The following is a 17,164-nucleotide window of genomic DNA, read 5'->3' as shown; positions in this document are numbered from 1 at the left end:
CTGACTTTGTTGAAGTTATGGTATAAAATTTTCCTTGAAAAAGTTTTTTATTTTTTAAATCTTTCTACTTAGAAATGTCATTTTTCTTCAAACAAACTGTTGTAATTTGCATGACACATAAATTTTAAATTAGGATTTATGGGCACATTCGACCAATGTAAATTGAGAATGTTTATACATAGCTTATTTCTTAAAGTTTATAATGTGTGCTAATGAGTGAGAGTCACTCAAATTAGTATTTACTGACTTCTATAGAAGTAGACTTAGTGTGCCCTAGGGGTTTATATATATGAATTGGCTATACCCCCTATCTCTGCTCCCACAAGTCAAGGGAAGTAATAACCTTTCCACACTCCTGTCAACAACAGTAAAACAATTCACACTAACACTTGAACCTCCCTCGTAGCTTTACTAAAGTGAATATCCATCATCTTCCAAGTTACCTTGCACTACCTGCAGTATTTAAGAACCCATTGATCACTTTCCCTATTAAACTGTTAAAATAACAAGATCAGATGTTGATTATCAAACTTAGTGTTAATTTCATGGAGTTTGATATTTGTGTATGCACAGGTGTGCTTTTTTAACTGATGTCTCACTTCGTTTGTGATTACAACTAGTGGGGGAAACCTTGTTATGAAGTTGTTAGACTGGGATTTCATCAGGAAGTCTGACGTTACATTTGAATTGTTGGTCCTCTGCAAGAAAACAGAATGCTGCTTTTGACTGAATAAGCCAGGACAATGAGGCGAGGGGTTTTATTTCAAGGTTTTCTTTGGTGATGGCATAAATACATAACAGGTTATGAAATCCAATTACTATATTAAATTTCATCACTTGTTTTTTAGGTATTCCAATAACTGTACCACCTCCAGGTAAAACTTTTTTCATGTTTTCTCCATCATTGTTAATAAACATGAAATTTCAAGCTTACAGTTACAGGAGGGACAGTGTTGATGTGGTTAGAATGTGGAATAGGCTATTGGGATTTCAAGGTCCTATTTTCAGCTCTGCCTTTGCTTCATTCGAGTTTTGATTAAGATATTTAGTTTTCTTATACTTGTCTTACCCATTTCTGTAGAAATAGAGATTCTGAGAAAATTCTTACCTTATCAATTTATTAAAGAAAACAGTATAGGATTAAAAATAAACTTTTATTAAAAATTGTTTTTTCAGACCAATGAATTTTTTATATATGATGAAGTGACTGCAAGAGAAGAGAAAGATCATTTATCTTGACTTTATCATGGTTTCTGATTTTTTTTTTTTTTTTTACCCTGCTGGCATAACTCAATGTTGTGAGAAAGTATGTTCTGAACCATACAGATAGGTTGACAGCTGGGCAGATGGTTGTTCATAGAGCAGTGATTAAATTGTTCATTGTTGTAAAGATATGATCAATAGGAGTTTATATGTGGCCCAGTGTTTTTTACATTTTTTTTCAGTTCTTTTTTAATTTTTTTATTTTTTGGTAGTGTGATAAAAATATGATAGCAAGTGTGTTTACTGAGTTCAGTTTTAAAAGTCAAGTATAAAGAGAATGAGAGGTGACAATGCTTGGAAGGGTGGGTCTAAATTCAAAATGACCTTGATAAACAGAAAATAGTGGAGTTTAGATAGCATGGGATGGGATAGTATACATATTTAGATGTGGGATAGAGAGTCACTGATTATGTATGAATATGTCTGAAAAAGACTTATTAAGAAAAGTCATAAAGGAATCATTGGTGTGTCTTTATAGGTTAAAAAGAAGTGTGATTTTAAGGCTATATAAAGTAGGATTGTGACTCTAGGACTAATGTAGTAATTGCTTAATTTTACACTGCTAGGATGTTTAATAGAGGAGAACCTAATACTGGACACAGTGAAGATGAGCATGGTGAATTTGAAACAGCTTGAAGCAGGGCTAAAAATGGATTTAAATGGACTTTTGAGAAGGATTAGGAGAACTGGGATTCATTTTTACCTAGAATACTGAAAAGGAAGCTTAGTGGAAGTGTTTTCAAACATGTATTTCGATGGATTGCTTTTTGTCCTCATGCAGATCAGCATATGATTTGTAGTGAGAGAGATTCAAATTATATAATTTAATGTGCTTCCTAATAGTCAGGGTTATTAAAGCTTGGCAGGAATTGGTGTCATAAGGAATTGGTATCATAAGTTGTAGAATCTTCAAGTCTTGTTGGGATATTTTATTGCCTATCTGAATTTGAAAGTGCAGAGTAGATTAACTGTTAAGGTCCCTTGTAGCCATACTCTGTGGTATTTCATTTAGGTTTTGTGAATTATGCAGAATGCAGACCTCATGATATAAAGGTGCAAATTATTTCCTTTCTAAACTAATTAAAAAACTGTATTATGTGCTTTTCTTTATAAATTAGTTCTTTAGGGTTGTGCTATTTAAAACGTATTTTATGATGGATGTTCTCAGCCTTAAGCATTTATATATTTACTGGTAAGATTTTATTTATAAATTATACATTTTAAGGAAATTTCTATACATCTAAACTCTCAAAATATTTTTTGAAAGAGGTAAATGCTATTTTATTTGCTTTTCTAAAATACTTAAAATATATCTGGTGGCAACACTACTACTGTTTTATATATGGAAAAGGTAAGGCATTGAGATTAACTTTCTCACACTCACAAAATGGGCTGTGTGTGGTGCTGAAAATAAGACCGGGTGTCCTGACTCCCAGTTTGTGCTCTGTGTATTAGACCAGACTGTTCACTTAAAGTTATATTCCTCCAAAAATCTGTTGATAAATTTAAGCTCCATTTTTTTTCTGTCCATTATAACATAGAGAAGCACATTATATCCCCAGAGAAATTTAGTGACACACAGCAACTTTAACTCTTGGCATTAAGTGTATGTTCTATTAACTTTTTTTATCTTATGATTGAATGTTTCAGGTTTTCCTCCTCCACCAGGCGCTCCACCTCCATCTCTTATACCAACAATAGAAAGGTAATCAGTATGGATACTGTAAACTTTTTTATCATTGATAGGCTTCTGACAGAAGAATCATATGTATCTTGGTAATATTTTCAGAGGTTTAATTTTATAAACAATAGTACCTGCCTTTTAATTCATAAGTCTAGATCTATATTAGTTACTTTTATATAAGATGTTGGAACTATAGCCTAATAACAAAACAGGACAAAGAAAACTAAATGATAGTATTTTGAAATATCTTGCTTTGATTTACGATACTCTTATTAAAGAAACCCCTAGGTTGTAAAAATTTGGCTGTAGTCAAGTTTTGTGGGATGTACAAACAGATGACTAGTAATCATGAATAATGCATGTCTGTTTTAGGATTAAGTAAGGATAACTATTTTCAGGGACCACAGAGCAAAGCTGCCTTATTCCTCGCTACCCAGTGCAACTCAGCTTCCACAAAGGAAGATTGGATCCCTTCTGCGTGGCAATAGCCTTATTTTTCATACCCTGCGTTTATGGTTTATGTTATTTGGAATGCTGTGGTAAAGAACATTTACCTCATGGATGGCAATACCATGTTTAACCCCACAGGTTTTGGAATCACACTAACCTGGTTCAAATTTGGCTTCAGAATTTCCCAGCTTTGTGTTCTTAGGCAAGGTTCAAAGCTATTCATTGAGACTCAGATTCTTCTTTTACCAAATGGGGGGTTGATAGAGTTGTGAAGATAAAAACAGCTAGTGAATATAAAGCATCAGCACCATTCTTTGCAGATAGAAATAACTAATAAATGGTAGCTATTATTATTTCCTCCTAAGTGGCAAATAAATTCTATAAAAAATACTGTATTTCTGAAAAAGTGATTTAAACTATATAAAAAGAAAAATTGTGAGTACTTTACATCAATAACATCAAACCATGCGTATGTTTTTCAAACGAAATGATAAAACTCAGTGAAGTGTGACTTGTGAGACCATAGGATTTAATTTTAAGTTCTTGTTAAACATATATTTGTTTTCACGATCAAAATGTTAAAAAGTAGTATTTGTTGATTCTATCAGTAGGGCTGAATTTCTGATTTTTAATCATTAAAGTCAGTTTTTTAAGGCAAAATTTTAACTAAAGTCTGAAATAACTTTGTTAACCTCAAAGTTTCTGTTACTTACTGTGAGTCAGGCTGAATTGATTGGATTACTCATGTTAGTACTAACAAGCTATATTTTCTTTACAAGTAGGTGTTAGGTTTTGAGGTTAAATAGCCTGTGTTTTAAAGTATTAAAAAATAAAGTTACAGAATTACAGCTACCATTATATGGTGGTTAAATAAAAGCCGTAATTCTGCCTTACGTTTTGCATTTGCACCAAATTATTAAAATTCAGAACTTCCTTGCAACACATAAAAATATATTTTTCTTCGACAGTGGACATTCCTCTGGTTATGATAGTCGTTCTGCACGTGCTTTTCCATATGGCAATGGTAAGTGTTATTTTTTAATTGCCCAGATTCAGTTTGAATCAGTAAAGTACTTAAGTACTTTTAAAACAATAGAAACATACTTCCATGGTTTAAAGTACTATCTTACAGAGCAATTAAAAAATATTTACTACAGGAAGAACTTGGTCCTACATATATTCCAGGTTGCTTAACAGAATACTTTTCATTTCTTTATCAACTATACTTCTAAAAATTAACAAATGGTGACACAACGGGGATATTTGTCCCTTGCCTTTTCCTAAAAGGATTTAGGATTTGTCACCAAATTGTCGATCTTCATTGTCCATAATCTTTTTTGTTTAACTCACGGCATCTGACTAACCTCTTTCTCATCTTTCCCCCTCACTGGTTTATCTTTTCTTTTAGATCATTTGGCAGGTTCTCTTTCATGTTCACTCTTGACAACTTTATCCCTTCTAAGGCCTTCTGATACCACTTTCTGCTTAGATTTCTTGATCCATTCATTTATTTTAAAAGAGCTGTGCATTGTACTAGGTTTTAAGGATGCAGTAAACTAGACATAGGTTTGCTTGCCTTCAACAAATTATAAGCTAGTGAGGAAACAACCAGGTGACAGAAGAGGGTATCATAGGAGCATGATGGAGGGGTCTCCCACTCCACTGGAGTGGGGTATAGATGATTTGATTTGGGGTTCAAATCATGTTCAGAAACATGGGGGTGTGAGAGAGTGTGGTAGGCTTTATGAACTGAATGAAGTGTGGTGTGGTCGGAGTGTGGAGAATACGATGAACATCTAGAGATGAGATAAGAAATGGTGTGGGGCGTTACAGCCATGCTGTAGAGTTTAGACCTCAGTCAGAGGGCTGTGAGGAGCCATTTAGTTTTATGCTGATTTGCATAATTGTTAGGTTTACATTTGAAAAGCGTCCATTCTGGCTACTTACTGTGAGGAAATTGGGGATTTGTAGGGTGGGAGAAAGGTGGGAAGGGCAGAGATGCCTGCTTGATTGGGAGAACAAGAAGCTGTTAGAGTAATCTAGGGGAAGAAATTTATAGTCCTGAATTCAGCTGATACCATGGGGGATGGAGAAAATTAGTGGTTCCAAAGGCATTTATGGAGTAGAATTTGTAAGTCTTGGTGAGAGATCAGATCATAGTATCAGTCATATACTTTCAGTTAACCTTCTAGGTATCTGTGTCAGGGTTTTGTACTGTCCTTCAGACCCACCTTGTTCAAAGCCACATATTCCATTCATTCACATCAAAAGGTGGTCTTTCTGTTACTTGTTTCAGTGGTTATATCACATTTTTTCCCCTGGGCTCCCAGGAAGTCATACTCTTTGGCTTGGAATCTTGCTTCCCCCTCTCATTATTTATGTGACTTTTATAGATCTTTAACCATTAAATGGAGAGCAAAATTCTTCCTCATAAGATCAGAGAGAATACACTGAAGCACGTTAGTCCTGCCATTTAATAAACACTCAAATATTAGCTGTTAATTTTCTGATTATCCCCATCTCCAACAAGCTCCAAGTTCCTTCCCTTTTCTGCACTTGGAGGTGGTTATTTTTCACATCTGTTAATTGAATATAAAGGACTCAGCACAGTGCCTATAATATGTACATACTCGATAAGCATTACTTATAAAATTAATTAAAATTTATTTTTACCTTTTTTATGGCACTTAACATTTTCTGCTTTGTCATTAAATTCCTGTGTATTTGTTTCAGTACAGATGAACTTGAGGAATAGCCCATATCAGAAAGAATAAGACTTTATTCTTGAGATTACCTGTGCAGTTTCCTTGTGGAAGATTTGATTTTAAAAAAACTGGCTAAGCATTTAACTTTTTCTCAAAGTAATATATGCATATTTTTAATAAAACAAGAGTTTTCTGCTCACTCTTTACCACCCCCTCAGAGATGAGCTTTTTTCCCCCCTTTAATGAGGATGTCTTTAGTACTAACAATGATAAAGCATAGCACAAGAATTAAATAGAGGAAAGTTAGGTTTCTTTATCCCAGTCAAACAAAGCCTTGGAATGAAGATGATAAATACTACTTCCTCTTTATTGGTAATTCTTTTTTTTTTTTTTTTTTTTTTTTTTAATAATCTTTAAAGACTGTTGCTTTTTTTTTTTTTTTTAATTTTTATTTATTTATTTATTTATTTATTTATGGCTGTGTTGGGTCTTCGTTTCTGTGCGAGGGCTTTCTCCAGTTGCGGCAAGCGGGGGCCACTGTTCATCGCGGTGCGCAGGCCTCTCACTGTCGCGGCCTCTCCCGTTGTGGAGCACAAGGTCCAGACGCGCAGGTTCAGTAGTTGTGGCTCACGGGCCCAGTTGCTCCGCGGCATGTGGGATCTGCCCAGACCAGGGCTCGAACCCGTGTCTCCTGCATTGGCAGGCAGATTCTCAACCACTGCACCACCAGGGAAGCCCCTTTATTGGTAATTCTGTTTTACCTTTGTTTATTTTAGAATTTTGTAGTTCATCCTCAAACACTACTAAGTAACTGTAGGTGGAAACAGTGATTTTTCTTGATGTGCGTATTAAGATTGTGCTTATAAAAGTAATACCTAGTTAAAAAGTAATCTTTGCAGGAATATTGAAGAACTGCAGAGACAAACATTTTTAATGGTTTTTAGTTCTTTTGATGGTCTGCATGGCATTTCTACATAGGCTTATCACCCTATTTCTTGATTATATAACTTTAGATACCATCTGTTATCTTCCTAGTGTGATAGATGTGTATTTTACTCACTTACCATCATTACACCTCTCCTATTCTCCTGAAGTGAAATTATATTACTCTCTTTCTTCCTCTTTTTATTTATATACCTACCCTCTGTTTCATGTACCATCAGTCTCTACTACTGTGTGTCTTTCCAAGCCTTCACCTCTTTTTCCATCTCTGCCTCCCTGCTTTGATCAGCTATACTTCTAATATTCTGTCTTGTAACCGAAATTATCTGTGCCCTGAGAAATATTTTATTCTAAAAGCTAAACAATAAACCATAGTCGCATTATTATGACTGTGTAAATATTCTGTACTATAGCGATAATTATACTCAAGCCCCTCAAAGAAGAAATTTTCTATGGCAAATACATTAAAAGTATCATTTTTTTTAACACTTCATCAACTGTGCAAAGTCATACCACATTTTAATTGGGTTCATATTTGAACCATGAGTTTCTCTACCTCAAGTATACAAAGATATTCTTTAATACATTTTTCCCCAAAAAAAGTTTTCAAATTTCTTTTTCCTGTGTAAGTTCTTAAGCCATCTGGAATTAATTTTTGCCTACGTTATAAAGTAAAGATGTAATTGTCCCAGTGTTACTTGTTTATCCTTCCTGAGGGACCTACAGTGTCATCTCTCCATTCGTGTATCAAGTTTCCCTGCATGCATGGATCTATTTCTTAACCTTTCTAGACTATTCATTTGGTTAATTTAACTGTCCCTGTGCTAATAATGCCACACTACCTTACTTTTGAGTTGTATAGTAAATCTGATATTTGGTCCAGCAAAATCTATCTACCTTATTCTGCTTCAGAAGTATTTTGGGGCCATTGCTCTTACATATCTATTTTAGAATCAACTTTGCAAGTTCCATGAAAAACTCTGTTGATTTTTATTAATAATTAACTCTTATATTATGTGTACAGTATGACAAACACTGTTAATTCATGTAACCCTGACAGTCTTATAAAGCAGGCATACTGTTACGACCCTCATTTTATGGACTAGGGAATTTAAGAACAGCCAGATTAAGGCCATTTTCCTAATGTCACACAGTAAGTGGCAGAGGCAGGATTTGAAACTTTGTAGCCTCGCTCCAGAGTCCTTTCTCTTACTATACCATGTTATTGTTACATTGATGCTCTAGAACAGTTTGTAGGAATTCATACCTTACAACATTGAGTTAATGTATGAACAAGTACTCTCCATTTAAGGAGGTGTTCTTTAATGTGTTTCCGCTGAGTGCTATAATTGTCTCCATACACTTCTTGCACATCTTTGGTTAGATTTAGTCACAGGTACCTAATATTTTTTTTTGTTCTTATAAATGGTGTATTCATTTAAGCTCCATGTACTGTTTGTATTTGCTTGTATTTAGAAATATAATTGGTTTTTTTTTTTATTTATATGTATATATATTGATCAATATATATGTTGATCTTGTAACCTGTTACCTGTTGAACTCTCACTATAGTTTGTCTGTGAATTTTCTTCAGGCAGTATCATCTGCAATTCCTTCCGTTTCAGACTCTTATTCCTCACCTCCCCCTGCCCCCAACCCCCTTTTTTCGGTCTTATTGTTCTGGCTAGGATCTCCGTATAATATTGAAGTACTGAAAGTGGAGTTCTTGTCTGGGGACACCCCCCCTTTTTTTTTTAAAGGAAATGCTTTTATATTTATACTACTAGATTTTTACTCTTAGGTTTTTGATAAAACCCTATGTCAGTATAAGGAAAATCTCTTCTTGTTTTCCAAGGGCTTTTAAACTGTGAACGGATATTGAGCTTTATCAGATGCTTTCTGAGTTGATCATATTGTTTTCCTTCTCTGTTAATGTGGCAGATTTCTAAATTTTTCTAATATTGAGCCACCTTTTGTTTGCTGAGGTAAACCTAACTTGGTCATGATTGATTACCTTTTTATTTTTTAAAAATAAACACTGACTTATTTAGGATTTTGACAACTAAGTTCATATGTAAGATTGTTCTGTGATTCTCCTTTATTTGTACTGTCCTTAACTGGTTTTAGTATTAAGGTTATACAAGCCACATGGGATAAGTTAGGCAATAATCTTTTTTTCCTATTCTCTGGAAGTTTGTATATTATTAGAGTGATCTGTAGTAAAAGTCACCTGTAAAAGCCATCTGGTCTTGTGGGAAGGTTTTAAATTACGCATTTAATGTCTTTAATAATTATGGGACTAGTCAAGATGTCTTTTCATTCTTGCGTTACTTAATGTGTTGGTCTAAAGTATATAATATTCTCTGTGTTGTTTAATCTCTGCAGCGTCTGTAGTTGTATGTAGTCCCTTATTGGTTCTGATAATTTTTATGAGGTCTCTTTTTTTCTTAATCTTGTCAGAAGATTATCATGTTTTATTGGTCTAGTCTTTAAAAACCAACTTTTAGCTTTGTTTATTGTATGGTAGTTTTCTATTTACTTGATTTCTACTTTTATCTTTATTATCTCCCTTCTGTTAGATTATTCTATTTTTTCCTAGGTTCATAAGTTGAAAGCTTAATTCATTCACTTTCCATCTTTTCTAATGTAGTGTTTTTTAAGATTAATTTCCCTCCAGAACAGTTTTCATCTCTAGACTTTTGATATATTGTGTTTTTATTTATGTTCGGTTTTTAAATTATTTTAAATTTATGACTTTTTTGACCCCTGAGTTATCAGAAGTGTGTTTTAAATTTGATATATATGGAGATTATTTTCCCATAATTTTTAATTTTTACTTCTAATTTAAATTGTATGGTGGTCGGAGAACATGGTGTCTATTATACTTATCCTTTGAAAGTACATAGTATAATTTTAATAGATGTTTCATATGGGTGAGAAGAATGAGTATTCTTTACCTGCCCTGGGCAGTATTCTATGTTATGTCCATTCAGTCAACTTTGTTAGCGGTATTTTGCTCGGTCCTCATGTATCTATAGTAATTTTTTTGTTTGCTTAAAGTGTCAGTAATTGAAAAAGTATGTTAATCTCCCATGATCATGGTGGATTTTTCTATTTCTACCTGCATTATTTCTATTAGTTTTTACTGTTTAAAAAGTAAGGCAATGGTGTTAGATATTTGGAAGTTTAATTTGTTCTGTCTTCTTGGTCAGTTGCATCCTCCACCTTCAAGTAGTCATCCTTTCTTCCCCGAGTAATCCTTTTTGTATGAGTCTGCTTTAATACAGCTACTCATATGGAAATTGGGGGATATTAGTATTAGTATTTTATTTTATTACTATTTTATTAGTATTTTATTTTATTAGTATTTTCCTTTTTTTCCTCCCATTCTTTTACTTTCAACCATTTTGTGTGTTTTTTATGTCTCTTCAGCATTTAGGTAGAATTTTTAAAAGTACAAATCAATAATCTCTGTCACTTAACTGATTAATTAATTCAATGCCTTTTGTATTATTGTGATTTTTGAGCTATTTACACTTGTCTCCCATACCCGCATTCTTTCTAATTCTGTTTTGAATTGACTGAATTTTTCAGGTGATTTTTTAAAAATTCTATTTTTCCCTACATTGTTTTGAAATAATATACTTATTTCTGTTTTTTAGTGGTTACTCTTGAAATGTAATATGCATATATCTGGTAGAAGTTTTTTTTTTGGTGAACTCTGTTGTTTATAACTTTCGCTTATTTTTGTTTGTGAATGCCTTTGTTTTAGTCTTATTCTTGAAATATAATTTTGAGTACATATTTCTAGGTTGATTGTTACTTTCTTTCAGCACTTTGAAGATGTCCTTATGTATTCTGGTTTACATTTTTTTTTTTTTTTAAAACCCCACATTTGTTTATTTATTTATTTTTTGGCTGTGTTGGGTCTTCGTTTCTGTACGAGGGCTTTCTCTAGTTGTGGCAAGCGGGGGCCACTCTTCATCGCGGTGCACGGGCCTCTCACTATCGCGGCCTCTCGTTGTGGAGCACAGGCTCCAGACGCGCAGGCTCAGTAGCTGTGGCTCATGGGCCTAGTTGCTCTGCGGCATGTGGGATCTTCCCAGACCAGGGCTCGAACCCGTGTCCCCTGCGTTAGCAGGCAGATTCTCAATCACTGCGCCACCAGGGAAGCCCCCCTCTGGTTTACATTTTTGATGTATTGGGAAGTTCGTGGTGTATCTAATTCTCATTTGCTGTTCACCTTGCAAAATGAAGAGTCTTTATATGTTAGATCTTTAAGGTTTGTTTCTGGGTATTTACCCAGACTGTGGGTATTCACCATATGTTATTTCTATATTCTATATATAAAATAATTTTCTTTTTAATCTAGTGAAGGATTTTTGTGGGATATTTACTTTTTTTGGTCTTTTTTGTTTTTTAAGTACCATAACTTTTGTTTTTAACTATTATTATTTTTTCTCTGTAGTTGCCTTTCCCCACCTTCCTGGTTCTGCTCCTTCATGGCCTAGTCTTGTGGACACCAGCAAACAATGGGACTATTACTCAAGAAGAGAGAAAGATCGAGATAGAGATAGAGACAGAGACCGAGAACGAGATCGTGATCGAGACAGAGAAAGAGAACGCACCAGAGAGAGAGAGAGGGAGCGTGATCATAGTCCCACGCCGAGTGTTTTCAACAGGTATGTTCAGCATGCAGGAATTTGTACACCTGTATTTTATATGCACTTTAGAATTTATATTCAGTGCCAGGATGGAAAATCCACTACAATTGGGAAAGGATTGCTTGAAGAGTAGTTAGGATAGCCATTTTAAAAGCATCAAGGCTGTTTATTCATAAGGACTTCCCACTGTCTAAAGCAGCAGTCTTCAAATTTGTTTGTTCATTTCTTCCTTAAAACAATTTTGAAAACATCGTACCTCCTCACATATTTTTATCTTGCCATCAAAAATTTTTCACCTTAAGTATAGATAGTTGGCTATATAGATATAATTTCCAGTCTGTTATAAATCTCACAATTTTAAAATAAAGTTATCATTACTCTATTAAATATATCCAGTGGATTAAGAATACTATAGTGATTTGCTAAACATCATTATCCATTTTTTAAAAATGTATAAACAAGCTCTGTAACAGTTGGAAATTCTCTGCTTCTTTTTGTGCTTGAATTCTTACTTCTGAGCCACGACCCCCAAAGAATTTTATTCTAATGCAAAATATTTTTTTTCTTGAAAAAGTTTTTTTAATTGATCCATCCTGTCAATCTTCCCTGCAACATACCTATGTAAGTTAAAATGTATTAAAAAATTAATGACCATAAGATTAAGTATTTAAATTTTTGATTTTAGTTATTTTTATATATAAATATAATATAAATTATGAAAATAATTTAACAGAACTACATTCTTTAATGTGGTGAAAGAGCTTCTTCCCATCCCTAAATAATATTTGTATCCATGAATGAATGTTACTACTGTTAGGGGAAAAAAGGCTTTGCCATTAATTATATTTCTTTCTTTCTTTTTTTTTTTTTTTTAATATATAGATGTAAGCATTGAGAAACCTTGTTCACATAAAATATGTAAATAAGAATTGATGGAATTCTGTTGCGGCTCTGTCACTCAATTATTTGAGCACTTTAAGATTTAGTGATATGTCAAAATTACACAGCTAACCTGTCATCAAAAGTTATTTTTAAGAATCTGTTAGCTCATGGCTCAATTTTCTTAAAAGCAGATAATTGGAAACCAACTGATTGTTACTCGGTGTAATTGCTTTCTAAGGCTGCTGCAATAAACGTACCATAAACTGGTTAGCCTAGAACAACAGAAATTTACTCTCACAGGTCTGGAGGCTAGAGGTCTGATATCAAGGTGGCAGCAAGTTTAGTTCCTTTTTGTAGGCTTTGAGAGAGTTTGTGCCCCGCCTCTATTGTAACTTCTGGTGGTTGTTAGCAAACCTTGGTATCCCTTGGATTGTAGATGATGCTTCACTCCAATCTGTGTCTCTGTCTTCACACAGCATTCTCCTCTCTGTGTCTGTGTACAGATTTCCCTATTTTTATAAGGATAACAGTCTTTGGATTAGGGTGCAACCAAATCCAGTCTGACCTCATCTTGCCTTGATGATTACATCTGCAAAGACCCTGTTTCCAAAGTCTTTAGTTTTCTCAGTTTCTTGGAAGAACACCAAAAGGGCTTTACCAAGACTTATCAGAAGACTACCAATTATACTTAATACTCTTTATTTTAGAGGTACCCTGTTCATCTTAATGTGCTTAGAAAGGGTTAGGAAAATGGAAATATATCTTTTCCAAAATGTCTTTAAGAAATGAAACACCTTTATGTGTATTTGATATTTATTTTCATGCAAACCTGGAGCTGCAAATTTCCCCCATTCTATTTATGGAAAATAGCTACCAAATAACTTAATTGGTAAAAGACAGCTCCTATTGTCAAGCCAGCCAGCCACGTCACACCCAATTTCTATGGGAGAAAAGTCTGACTTCATTTTTCTGTTCAGTTAAATGAGTTAATCCATATTTCCTATCTAAGTCTAAGATAAAATAGTCACAGAACTCAAAATAAGGTGCTGCCTCCCCAGCACTTTGTTTTGCTTTCCTTCAGAAGGAATTTTTGGTTTTCTTTTTTTTACTAGTTCAGGGAAAATTCTTATGACTCCACCACACTACTCTACACGATATCTGACGTTAGAACATCCCAGGACACAGGCCAAAATATTCCATTTCTTACTTCATACTTTGTAGCAGACAGATGTATAAGAGAGAAAGGCCTAAAGCCGCATAGAAGGTTTATGGTTCTTTGAATAAAATAGGTCTTACTGACACTAATATTTTAAATTAGATCTTCTTGATGGCATGATGGTTTTTATACCCTGAGCCAATAATGTACTATAGTAAAATTGGTGAAAAGAGTGCCTTTCTTTTGTAAAAGGCCAGGAACTTGATGGAGGAGAGGTTAGCCAGAGAAGTGGCATGTGTGTTACCTGCAGGTGTATCATCAGGCAGTTCATGTTTAGGAAAGAATAAATATGGAAGTTGGGGATCTAGAAATTGATTCCCTAAAATTTTCTGTGCCATTGGAAAGAATTCATTTATTGCTAGCATGAAGAATAAAGTCAGAATTCTTTTTATGATCCATAAGTCACAAATTCAGTGCACCTTTCTATATTTTAACCCCGGTTCTCTCCCAAGGCAGTATACTGCATGCTCTAGCTACACTGAACTACTTGCTCTTCTGGAAAGCCTCATAGTTTAACACTTCCCTTCTTCATGTTATTCGTATCCTCTCTGCCTCACAAACTTTTACTGATTCTTCAAGTTTCAACTCATATTTATATGTCTTCTGTGAGCAACTCTGAACCTGAAAGAAAGAATTAATTATTCCTTCACATGCTCCCTAAGCATTTTATGTATTTTCTTTAAAGCATGTCTTTCTCTTTCAGGGTGTTGACTATCATTTTTCATCTCTGTATCCTCAGCACTTTGTACAGTAATGCCTGGAACATAATGAATGTGTCAGTGAATAAAATGACTTACACGTGTCAGGGAGGAGGGTGAATACAATAGAGAAAAAACAATCTTGAAAACTGTCGGTGAAACTGTGTTAGCTAGATAGGTTTTGAAATGGATAAAAATCAACCTTTATATCAAAGCATTAATTTGGGCATCTTTCTAATTAACATATCCATTTAGGTACCTTCACAATGTAGAATGAAATAAGTTAAAGATAACTTTTTTTTGTTATCAGCTATTTTTATGGATAAGATAAATGTAAGGTACACAGTTTTCTGATTTTGCTGGATGAGATGAAGTAATATATCAGTTCAAGATGTGAGCATGTGCTTGATTCAGACAGCATTTGTTTTGTTAGATGTGATCATGTAATCATATACTTCTTAATCCAGAAAGGTCCTTAAGGGTTATCCAATCTAAATTTTGATTTGTCAGATGAGGAAATGGAAACATAGAGAAATTAAAGCAACAGTAGAGCCATACTATCTACTGGAAATATCGTTGAGATATTACTTAAAATCCTTTCTAGTCTTGAAATTAGGTAGTTTAAATATTCTATTACTTTTCATTTGTTTTTATTACTCTTTCTCTACTTGATTTTTTTTTTTTTTCTTCTTTCCAGAGTGGTGGGGAACCAGATTCATTCTTTCATTCATGTAACTGACATTTTTTTTAACATCTTTATTGGAGTATAATTGCTTTACAATGGTGTGTTAGTTTCTGCTGTATAACAAAGTGAATCAGCTATACATATATATCCGCATATCTCCTCCCTCTTATGTCTCCCTCCCACCCTCCCTATCCCACCACTCTAGGTGGACACAAAGCACCGAGCTGATCTCCCTGGGTCATGTGGCTGCTTCCCACTAGGTAGCTGTTTTACACTTGGTAGTGTATATATGTCCATGCCACTCTCTCACGTAACTGACATTTTTTGAGTCCCTGTTATGTACCAGGCACAGAGTTGTGTGCTGAGGATACAGAATTACTCATACACTGTCGTTATAGATTTAACCATATAATATTGTCACGATAGCTAGGACTGGTTAGAAGTTTAAACTTTATGTAAAAAAAGTGCAAGAAGAAACTCCATAGGATTTATTAATCTTTTTCCTTCCTGTAGCTCCTAATAATATGGCTTATACATTGTAGGCACCTGGTAACATTTTATTGACTAAATAAGTAAAGGTATGGTACATACATACATGTTTGTGTGTATGTGTGTGTATGTTGAAGTATATGTTTTGAGTTTGTGTGGTGGGACGTGCTGTTAATAACTTCAGTCACATAAGTGCATGAATTCTGTTAAGTTCAAGGGCATTACTTTCTGGGAAGTTGAATTGTTTCTAATGTAGTTAAAATTAATATATTTGAGATAGTACTGTTATCTCTAGAATGTACATGTTCACACGGTAAGGAGCTTAATGCAAAACTTCATAGGAAAGAAGTCTGAAATGAATTGCTCTGCTAGAGCTCGTAACTTTTCTTTGCATAAATAATAGTGTTTATAAAATTCTTTGTCCATTTCAAACACACTCATGCACAAATGCTACTTAATTTTTATTGAAGCTAAAAGTGTTAATGGTTAAACCATATTTGATTTTCATGTTGCTAGCTGTAGGGCATCAGGAGTAATGTTTACTTAAATCTGACTAAAAGTTCAAGGCCAGAGAGGGAAAAAAAGGTGGAAGAATTTTGTGTTGTTCTGAATTATGCCAGGAATAAAGTGTTCTCTGGAAAATCCAAATGAAGTATAAGTAAAGGCCATTTTTTTCTCAAGACTGAGATTTCAGCAATATGGCATGTAATATGTGTTGTGTTACAAATTACAGTCATTGTTTTGAAAATTACAGACCAGTTTCAACATCTGTTTTTTAGGCCGCTTAACTGTGGGCCAGAGAGAAGGCTGGTCATTCTAGGGTGTTTGAAATGAGCTCTAATGATTTCCAGGCTCAGAGAAACCTTTGTGCTGCAGCTGCTTATCAGAGAAGGGGTCTTTATATTTTGTGTACGAGACCAAATTTTCCACCATCTGTAGGAAGGGTCCCATCAGATGGCTACCTTCAGAATCTTAAAGGCCTCAAAGCTAACAAAAATTGGTGTTAGGGTGAGAGGGAAAAAAGAGGGTTACAAAGGACAAATTATGAGATAATTGACCTTAGTTATTTTTAGGTAAATCCAGTTGGAATCATTACAAAGAACCTCATTTTTAAAGAGGATAATATTAATGCTAATATTTGTTATGGTAGGTGTGAGTTTATTCTCCTTTAGAAACTTTATTAGAAACAGTCACCTTTACAAAAAGCGTTCTGCTTCTGAAAATTTTAACATTAAATTTAATGAAGATGGTGAGCCTGCCTGTTAGCGGCCATTTGAGGGCCTGCTCTTGTTCCAAACACTTTGTTATTTATTGCCAGTTCTGCAACAGCCCTGAAAAAGACTGTTGCCAGTTTCACAGATGAGAAAACTGAGTGTTCACAGAGGTTAAGTAACTTACCCTGGGTCATACACTTAGTAAATAACAGAGTCAGGACATGTTCCTGGGCCTGCTCTGCACGGACTCTTCCTGCTACTCCACACTGCCT

The 17,164-nt window shown here is 34.3% G+C and overlaps 1 protein-coding gene across 43 annotated transcripts in view; it reads left to right on the top strand.

The window, feature by feature from the left end:
• The window catches only part of FIP1L1 (factor interacting with PAPOLA and CPSF1), a 68,380-nt gene that overhangs the window by 45,101 nt on the left and 6,115 nt on the right, over positions 1 to 17,164 (top strand). For 22 of the 43 annotated variants that reach the window (XM_082390622.1, XM_082390624.1, XM_082390653.1 and 19 more), the window contains 4 exons: positions 849 to 875; positions 2,914 to 2,968; positions 4,366 to 4,421; positions 11,513 to 11,726. In XM_082390622.1, the coding sequence (XP_082246748.1) occupies positions 849 to 875; positions 2,914 to 2,968; positions 4,366 to 4,421; positions 11,513 to 11,726 (352 nt within the window). Of the gene's footprint in view, positions 1 to 848; positions 876 to 2,913; positions 2,969 to 4,365; positions 4,476 to 11,512; positions 11,727 to 17,164 lie in introns of all 43 variants that reach the window. The other 21 variants (XM_082390648.1, XM_082390630.1, XM_082390645.1 and 18 more) reach the window with 7 other exon arrangements.

This window comes from Balaenoptera borealis (genome assembly GCF_965194805.1).
Source record: "Balaenoptera borealis genome assembly, chromosome: 4".
In the NCBI taxonomy this organism is placed as follows: Eukaryota; Metazoa; Chordata; class Mammalia; order Artiodactyla; family Balaenopteridae; genus Balaenoptera; species Balaenoptera borealis.
This window is presented reverse-complemented; position numbering and strand designations above follow the sequence as displayed.